The following is a 9,786-nucleotide window of genomic DNA, read 5'->3' as shown; positions in this document are numbered from 1 at the left end:
ACCTATTTGTCTATACAAATAAAATGGGAGTAAGTTAACACTAGCCCCCGTGTCTAATAACGCCGGGTCGTCAGATAGGAATCTCCTAAGGTGCATTGACAAAGAGGGATCGACCGTGGTCCTTGTACTTAACAATTCCATTATGTTCAGATAAGGTTGGGAATTGTTCTCGTAAAAAAAGCGTCTTTTGGTATATTTGTCTTACGCCTAGTAGTACACAATTCCTTAAGAAACTTAGCATGATGTGGTAGCTTTTTAATAGCTTCGAGGAAGGAAGGTTTATAGTTAGATTCTTGAAAACGTTCCTAATCTCCTCTCGTGAATTTGTATCCCTAGTTAACATGGCTAATTTTTGTGGAAACGGTGGTTTCGTCTATATTTAGCAATGGTATCACCGGATGTTTAACCGTGGCTTCTGTTTCTTAGGTTGTGTTCAGAACCGGTACCTCTACGGTGGTAGGCTCTTCAGTTTCTATTTTCGTATCTAGTAAAATAGTAGGTGTAGGGGTTATCTTGGTGGGGTAACTATAGGCATAGTTACCTTGTTATCAACCACTCTGCCGAACGGAGAGTGGTGATGGCATTTATCTCACCTATATTTTCAAATTCATTACTAGTATTATCCGTTACCTCAAAGGTCGTGTTTGTTGTTTTAGGATTATGTATTGCGTGACTTGGCAACACACCTTTGGTTTGGGCTTTATCTTGAGCCAACTGTTGGGTTAAATTATTAACGGATTGTAGAAGTCATTTGGTTAGATTGAGCCATGGTTTGGAAAAGTTTTGGCTCACTTGTATGAAGGTGTCAAGGCGATCCGGTTGTGTGGGTGTAGTAGTCACGGGTGGTGTGGGACTGGAACTATTTCACGTGAATTATTTATGGGTGGATTTTGATAATTATTATTGACCGAACGATACCTCTATTAGCATTATAATTATTATAATTACCTTGACCTTGTGCTTGACCTTGTCGAGGTTGCACTTGGTTGTTATAATTATTAAAATTACCCCGACCTCGCCCTTGTCGTGAGTGGAGCTTGGTTAAAGCCGTTCGTTGGCCTAACATATTGATTATTGTACCTCGAGGTGTGACATGTTGGTTATTTCTCCAACCGGAGTTGGGATTTTGTCTCCAAGGGGGTTAGGTTCACTATTAATGGAACAAGCCTGTTCATAGGCTATAGGGGATGGGAGTCGGGGATGCTCGGGACTCCAACGTAAAACTACATGGGTTTGAATTTACATTCATGATGGGGATAGGCTTTTGTTGTACAGAAATGGCTTCGACCTTTTAGTGAGTGATTCGATTAGAGTTTTAAGCTCGAATCGTGTTTAATTTCAAACATACCGCAGCCTTTAACTCGTATTAGTAGAACTAGCGGAGCTGGGGATATCATCACTACCCCAATTATTATTTCGCTTTAGTTTGGTCCTCTAAAAATTTATAAGCCTCCGAGGCTCCTTTACTTAAGAAACTACCCCATTCATTATGTCAAGGACTTCTTTATGGTGATGTTGAAGTCCTTTGAAAAAGGCAACCTAACTAACGTGTCTTTGCTAGGTTATGGTGTGGACACTCTATAAGCAGATCGGTGAAACGATTCCAAGCCTCTGAAAATGATTCATGAGGATTTTGTCGAAAGAAATGAATCTTGGAAAGCATCTCATCCGTCTTTAGGGGTGGGTAAAAATGTTCCATAAACAATTTGAACAAGTTTAGCCCACGAGTCCACAATTAATTAGCGCCTTGGGCAGTTAACCAAGACGCTTTATCGGCTAAGGTGAAAGGGAATACCCCTTAATTTAATTTGTTCCGTACCAACCGTAGGATGGTGGAATGTTGTTAGGACTTGTTCAATCCTACGCATGTGTTGATAAGGTTTTTCATGGTCTAAACCATGAAAAATGGGTAACAAATTAAAAATATTTGGAGGGATTTCAAATCCCCACTGGTCCGCTAGAACGATGCAAGATTTGGGGCTATCGCCAAGGCTTTGTAGAAGTCCGAGAGAGGAGTCTCTTTCTTCCCCATTATATCGGTGGTGTGTGTGAAATAGTAGTTAGAGGTGTAGTGGGTGGTATACTAGATAGATTTGATTGTTGATGTTGTTGTGTATTTACGCTCGGTGTTTTGTTCGGCCGGACCTTAATCTCATGCAAGACTAAGTCGAACTTAACTAAACATGCAACACTCCAAACAATTCGATATACTAGTATAAACCTCTAACGAGGAGACGCGAGGTGTGGAAGAAAGGAATACCGACAAGGTCCTTGCTTCGGCTTATGAATAGCGTCTTGTTTACGCTTTGTTCAGGTGTATATATAGCGAGTTAGAACACTGAAAAATATGAAAGATCAAAGTTTGAATCAAAACCGTGGAAACCGGAAATTTTTTCGGCGCTTCAAGGCAGATAGAAGCTGGCGGTCGCCGCTCGGTAATTTTCAGATTACAGTGTTTTTAGGTATGGTCGCGCTCCAAATGGGGCGGGGTCGCTTCGGGAAGTCGAAGTTCAGTGTTTGAGCTGGTCGCTTTTGGTAAGGCGCTGGCTTCTTTGGTAGACTTAAATTCCAAGAACTTAGCGCTGGTCGCTCTCCTTTGTGCGGTGGCTGCGCCCGTATTTTCTCGAATTTGTCAACGCTGAACCGGGCAACCACAAGATGAAACAAACAAGGGTGGGTGGGTTTAATGGGACTTAAAAATGACTACTTCTACAAGGAAAACAATGCTAAAGTGTAACTAAGATGGCAGCGGCGCCATTTGATAAAATGGGAATGTATAGTCTACCTACGAAATGAACGATGAATTCACAATGTAAGTAAACTAAAACTGGACTTTTACTAGTCTATTTATCAAATCTTCTACTCTCAATGCGAATTGCACTAAGTGGAGTAGGAAGTTCGTTCCACTCCTAGTTCCCTAGCATGGATTGTTTTCTAAGTCTAAGAAATCGTTCTTAAGTCAATGAGAGATTTTACGAATTACAAACTAGACTACGATGCAACTACCCACCTAAATGCAACTAGTCGATTATCGACAACTAAGGGAATGCTACGTTGATTTCGATGATAAGGAGTTAGAGGGGATTGATTCCACCTTAACTCAACTTAATCCACTAGCTTAATTTAGTCGTCAGTAATCCGAATTGAACTACTACACGTAACAATCGGTTCTTCCTAATCCCTAATTACACATGGCATTTCTACCAATTTATAACTAGCATGTGAACAATTAAACCCATTCTCATGGTGAACTAATTATCCTGGCGTGGAATAGGAATTACGACGACTCTACAATAAACGGAATCAAGCTTTCATCAAGGCTTCTCAACCCCTCTAATGGAGTTTAGCCTTGAATCATTCCATAATCATTCCCATTTAGATTAAAACTAAACATAATATAAAGCATTGAAATTTACTTAATTAAACAATAATGAAATCTAATTTAATGACTAAAATGAAATAAGGACAGAATTGAAATTAGATCTAGAATTGGAAATGACAAAACGAAATTGAATACTAATAACTATTTTATTGATCTAATTAAATGAAGAACAAGATTCAAAGGTTTAATCTAATAAAGGATTTGAAACTAATTAAATAAAACAATTAAATCTAGATCTAGAAGCTATTTTAATGGCTACTTTCTAAATTCTAAGCTATCTACCTAACCTAAGCGCCATTGACTGCCATTCTGCGTCAAGCTTTTGTTTTATACATCCAGATCCAAAAATCGTGCATGGGCTTGGAGCCATGTTTTGGGCCGAGAATCAGCCCAAAACCCAATTCTTTTCAAATTCCAAAAGGCCTCTTCAGCTGCAGTTGGCTTCCACAGACTTTTCGTCCACTTTTGCTCCTCTGATTGGGTCAAGGCTTGGACCATTGCAAAGCTCTTTCCAAGCCGGTCGTTTTGACATAAGGTAGGCCTCAATCCGAGGTCCGAGTCCAAAGATATGGCATTAGGAAGTTCTCACGACGTTTGCTCCTTTATCTCGCTAAAGTGGCACATTTGCGTACATAATGGACTTTGAAGCCTGAAATGCATAAAAACACGTAATCAGTATTAACTCTTACTTATTATTCACATAATTGGTCTAACAGTATGATTATTAAGGGGTTAAAACTACAGTTTTGGGCTCTTATCAGTCATCTAGCATATTTACCTTTGCACTATGTGTTAATGTTTCCTCGTGGAGAGCTTGGGTGGTCACCAGATCTGAGGCGTTCGGACCCCTCAACTTCAACCACCACTGCTGACCGCCTCACACAGATGGACTTCTATTCTTACCTGCTATTTCAGCGCCCCAACGAATATTCTTCTATTCTGCGAGGGAAAAAACTATTTCAGGAATTCTTAGTTGATGCATGGGCTGCCACTGAACAGAACAGATTACGGTACTACAGATTTAGGCAAGATGTACTTCGTGCTGAATTATATCAAAATCTCACTGATGTCCCAGCAGAAACCTTAAATCCAGATCAAGTTGGAAGGCGCGTAGTTCTACCAGCATCATACGTCGGCAGTCCAAGGCATATGTTTGAGATATTCCAGGACTCAATGGCTATAACTCGGTTCAACAACCATCCAGATATATTCCTCACCATGACTGCGAACCCACATTGGGAGGAAGTTAATAAGGCCTTGCAGAAGAACGAAACTGCTACTGATCGACCGGAAGTGGTAGCCCGTGTGTTTGAACTAAAGCAAAGAGCCTTAATGAGAGAGATCAGAGACAAGGGTGTGCTTGGTATTGCTGTTGCACATGTTTACACAATTGAATTTCAGAAACGTGGTCTACCATATATGCACGCCCTTATATATCTTCGACATCAAGACAAGATTCGCGGTGCCCCTTTCGGGTTGACCGCATTGTTTGTCTTGAATTTTCCGATCCGGACATCGAACCCGATTTGTTTTGTAATGTTATCAAATGTATGGTTCATGGGCCATGTGGCTTAAAAAATCCAAGTTGTCCATGTATGGTAAATAGGCGTTGCAAAAGTCAATATCCCCGTGCTTTCGAAAATGTTACGACCATGGATAATACTGGATATCCTATCTACCGTCGTCGTAACACTAGTAAGAAATATAATGTTAGAGGGCATGAAGTTGATAATAGAGATGTTGTTCCATACAATCCTTATCTTTCTAAGATGTTCGATTTCCATATTAATGTCGAAGTTTGTGCCAGGATACGTTGTGTCAAATACATTCACAAGTACATATTCAAAGGACACGACAGGACAACAGTGGTGTTCAATGACTTGGATGAGATACAACAATATTTAGATGCACGATATATCGGGTCACCTGAAGCGGTTTGGAGGTTGTTCGGGTTTTCTCTTCACCAAGAGAAGCCGGCTGTTGTGAGATTGGCACTTCATCTCCCTGGAATGCACCGAGTAGTTTACAATCCTAATGAATCAACAGATGCTATTCTCTTAAGGGCTCAGCAACAAAAGTCAACTTTAACTGCATTTTTTGAGCGGTGTACTTCAGATCCTGATGCACGAGGGCTTACATATCAAGAATTTCCAGAACATTATGTTTGGAGCAAAAGGTGGCATAGATGGACAAAAAGGACTCAAGCACCGCTATTGGCGAATGTACTTTGCAAGTCCTAACTCGGTGAGCGGTTTTATTTGCGGTTACTTTTAACTGTTGTAAAAGGTCCGCAGTCCTTTGATGATCTAAAGAGAATTGGAAATGGTCCTCCGCTTCGTACTTTCAAAGAAGCGTGTGTTATGCGTGGACTTCTTGAAGACAACAGCGAATGGGTGCAATGTTTACAAGAGACTGCAATCATGCAAACTGGGTATCAACTTCGTCGACTTTTCTGTATTATTCTCACGGAGTGCAATCCGGTGCAACCTGAAGCCTTATGGAATGAATTTTGCAAAAGCATTTGTGATGACCTCCTATACAAGCTTCAAACCATGTTCTTCATTCCTCATCCTACAGATGCCCAGGTACAAGATTATGGCTTATTTCTCCTAAATGATATTCTCTACGAGTCAGGTGGTCGAACTCTTGCTCATTTTCCTACAATGCCGCTCCCAATTAGAAATTGGAGCTTGGTTGTTGGGAACAGACTTATATGGGAGCAAAGGCAATTTCAGTTTGACCCACACAATGAAGAGGCACATGCTAATGCCATCCACTTAAATGCTGAGCAACACTTTGCATATAGTGAAGTGATGATTCAAGAGCTCACAACAATGACGACTATTATTTTTCTTGAATGGGGCAGTCGGCACAGGAAAAACTTTTGTTTACAACACAATTGCTGCTACGTGTCATACTCAAGGACACATTGCTATTATGGTGGCTTCATCTGGAATAGCTTCCTTACTATTGGCAGGTGGTCGGACTGCTCACTCAACCTTTTGCATCCCATTAGATATTATGGATAACTCTGTATGTGGGTTCAGTAAGCGTTCACCACAAGCTGATTTATTCAGACAAGCTAACCTAATCATATGGGATGAGGTCCCGATGCAAAACAAGTTCTGTTTGGAAGCTGTTGATCACACATTTCGTGATATTCGAGACAATGACAACCCATTCGGGGGAATCACTGTTGTTCTTGGTGGTGACTTCCGCCAATGATAAGTGCTCAAAAAGTGCTATTTAACCCTCGATTATGCCTCTTGTTTAGCCATCTTAGTGGACTAATAGTGTTTATAAGTTGTGTTTTAAGATTCTACAGGTGAAAAAGAGAGTTTTGTAGAATATTAGAGAAAATAGGGTAAAACGAAGCAATTCCGAGCATCAATGATCACATGGGAGGTCCGTGGACAATCATGGAGAAGGCCAAGGAATTGGAGCTATTAAATATGCGACTTGGACCTATTTTAAAGTCTATTTGGAAGCCCAAGGCCAAAGGATTCGTTGCTTGGACCAAAGCCCGCAAAAGAGGATAGAAGGATAGAGTAGAAGAGAGAAAATCGGCTTATGCGTCTGGGACGCATGGATCGAGCGTCCAGACGCATTGATTGCATCTGGGACGCATAGATCGAGCGTCCAGACGCATTGATTAAGTCTGGGACGCATGGATAATGCGTCCAGACGCATGAATCGACACTGTAGCCAATTCCTTCTCAGTTTTGAAGACGAAGTCGGACTCTGAAAGAAACCTATTTGTATTAGGAAACAAATGACGGTTTGGAATGCTTCTAGAACTCATTGTAACCCCTATAAATAGAGGACCTAAGTGCCTCATGTAATTTGCCAATTCACTTATATTCTTGTCTCCAGAACTTGAGGCAGAGAGAGATTAATAATAAAAGATCGGTTTTAACTAGCTGAGTCTTAATAAATTAGTCTTTCTAGTCTTATGTTCTTCAACTCTTCTTCTTCTCGTTCTTCGTGTTCTTCCTTCTATATGGAAGGCTAATCTTCTCCTTCAAGGGAGGAGATGAAGCCAGTGCTTAAGGTTTAATGATTCTTCTAGTTCATGGTGTTCTTCAATCAGGTTAGTTCTTTATGTTTGTAGTTATTAGTTCCATTGCCCACACCAGGGGATGGAAGTATAGAATAGGGTTTATGTTTTGCAATATTAATATCATGCTAGTGTTCTTTACTTTTCTTCTAGTAGTGTAATTCTTTAGAATTAGGGAAGTATTCTTTGTGTTGCCTTAGAAGGGGTAGCTCAGGAGTGGTGCCTAGGGGAAGTATTCTTTGTGTTTGCCTTAAGTGGTGATTCATTGAATGGCTGCCCTATTAGGAAGTACTCCTTGATGTTGCTCTTGGTAATACATTGAATGGCTGCCCGAGCTTACATAAAAGGAAAGAAGATATTAATAGCATAAACATAAGAACAACCTTAAGTAGAGTTAATTGTTAACGATGTTTCATCCAAAGGGCATCGGCACTTTCATTTCGATTGCCTAATTGTAGTCTACTTGTAAGAACAACCATGAAGCAGAAGGTCATAGATCAAAAGTATTGGTGGATTCTAATCTCTTGAATTCTCTCTCTTATAAATTCTCAATAGTTTAGTTAGTTTAGCTTAGTTTAGCATTAGAATCTACAATCTCTACAATATTAGTTTTTAATCCCTCAAACCTCCTTTCCAGTCCTGTCCTTCACATAACATACACTTAAAAGTGGAACGATACCCTACTCATCCTTTACTTAGTGAGGGATAATTAGGTTTTGATACGCTTCTCTTTTGTTCAACGTTCATCATCTATCTACATCATCCATACACCATCTAAACACACAAAAAAGAGGCAGGTCAGCCAATGCCTGGCAGTTATACCCAGAGGGTCCCGAGAGCAAATTGTTCGTGCTTCCTTGCGATGCTCTTTTCTTTGGAATCACGTCAATGTTCTCACCCTAGTACAGAACATGCAATTAGAGCGTGGCACTTATGAGAATTTACTTTTTGCAGAGTTCTTAACAAAGGTACGAACATTCATGTCCTAATTTATAATATTCCTCTATTAGAATTCTCATAATATTCTATTTCACATTTTATGTCATCAGGTTGGAAACGATCCTGAAGCGGTTATTGAGCTACCCTCAACGATCCATCATTACACACATCTTCAGGACCTGATTTCTGCTACTTATCCTAATTTGGATGATATTTCCACTGTCACCCCTGACTATTTAACTGAGCGGACAATTCTTTCTGCGAGGAATGATGATGTCAATGCCATTAATGCAACAGCTTTACGTATGTTCCCAGGAGAAACTAGGACTTTTCTGGCTGCTGACAAGTTGGATGAGGCAGATGCAAACAATCCTAGAAATATTAATCAGTATCCAAATGAGTACCTAAACTCACTTGATCCCATGGGTCTGCCACCATTTCAACTCAATCTAAAAAAGGGTTGTCCAATAATGTTGCTGCGCAATATTGCACCCAGAGATGGGTTATGCAACGGGACTCGCTTGATGGTGTTGCAATGTCAACCACACGTTATCTGGGCCAAAATTCTTACAGGTGAAAAATCAGGTAACCGTGTATTTATTCCAAGGATCTCTTTGTCACCATCCTCTTCAGATTTTCCTTTCAATATGACAAGAAGACAATTTCCTATCCGTTTGGCTTATTCCATGACTATAAATAAATCACAAGGACAATCCGTGAAGTTTGTGGGAATCGATCTTCGAACTGAAGTTTTCAGCCATGGCCAGTTATATGTGGCATTATCCAGGTGCACTTCCACAGCCCACATAAGTATTCTTCTACCTCCAAACACTGAAAAGCTTACTACAAATGTCGTATACCCTGAAGTCTTGCTTTAAGCATTTGTCAGGTCAGTGCATACGTAGTTTCTTTTCCTTATTATTAGTTTTATTTTATTTTCATGGTTGTTTACATTTACTTATTCAACAAGTCGATCTATTTGCACTCACTTTATTATTAATTCTTTTTTCCTTCTTATGTATTAAAGTAATCCAACCGACCAAATGTGGATAAGGGCAAGCGCCCAATGCACCCGTCAATAAAGACGTATTTATATTCCCCCACAAGATAGGCTGATTCTTCAGCCACCTCATGGCTTCTAGGTGTTACTTTAGTTACCTCATGGGTTACTATCTGTACAACATTGTTTTGTTGCATTGCAATTACGTCTATTATTTATTTATTTTATCTTTCATAATTGTTCAGCGCCCAACGGATAACATTCCTCCGTCTCTTCTACTGTCGTTTGGTGCTCACGTAAGAATTTAATTAAACTTTCGCTATTAATATTGTCCAACGTTTTATTCTACCGTTGTCTTGCTTTAAACTTTGTATACCCTTAATTCTTAATATTATTGTTTGTCAAGTT

At 40.0% G+C, this 9,786-nt stretch overlaps 2 protein-coding genes across 2 annotated transcripts; both read left to right on the top strand.

Annotated features, from left to right (window-relative positions):
• The first annotated feature begins 4,177 nt into the window (after positions 1-4,177).
• LOC147514825 (uncharacterized) lies at positions 4,178-4,957 on the top strand. Its single transcript, XM_086592700.1, has one exon. It carries the CDS (start codon positions 4,178-4,180, stop codon positions 4,955-4,957), a length of 780 nt encoding a protein of 259 aa, XP_086448826.1.
• Positions 4,958-5,034: 77 nt separating this feature from the next.
• On the top strand, positions 5,035-9,256 carry LOC147514824 (uncharacterized). Its single transcript, XM_086592699.1, has 5 exons — positions 5,035-5,604; positions 5,677-6,247; positions 6,360-6,599; positions 8,394-8,407; positions 8,489-9,256. Exons 1-5 carry the CDS (start codon positions 5,035-5,037, stop codon positions 9,254-9,256), a joined length of 2,163 nt encoding a protein of 720 aa, XP_086448825.1.
• Positions 9,257-9,786: the final 530 nt, after the last annotated feature.

Source organism: Coptis chinensis, chromosome 2 (genome assembly GCF_015680905.1).
Source record: "Coptis chinensis isolate HL-2020 chromosome 2, ASM1568090v1, whole genome shotgun sequence".
NCBI lineage: Eukaryota > Viridiplantae > Streptophyta > Magnoliopsida > Ranunculales > Ranunculaceae > Coptis > Coptis chinensis.
This window is presented reverse-complemented; position numbering and strand designations above follow the sequence as displayed.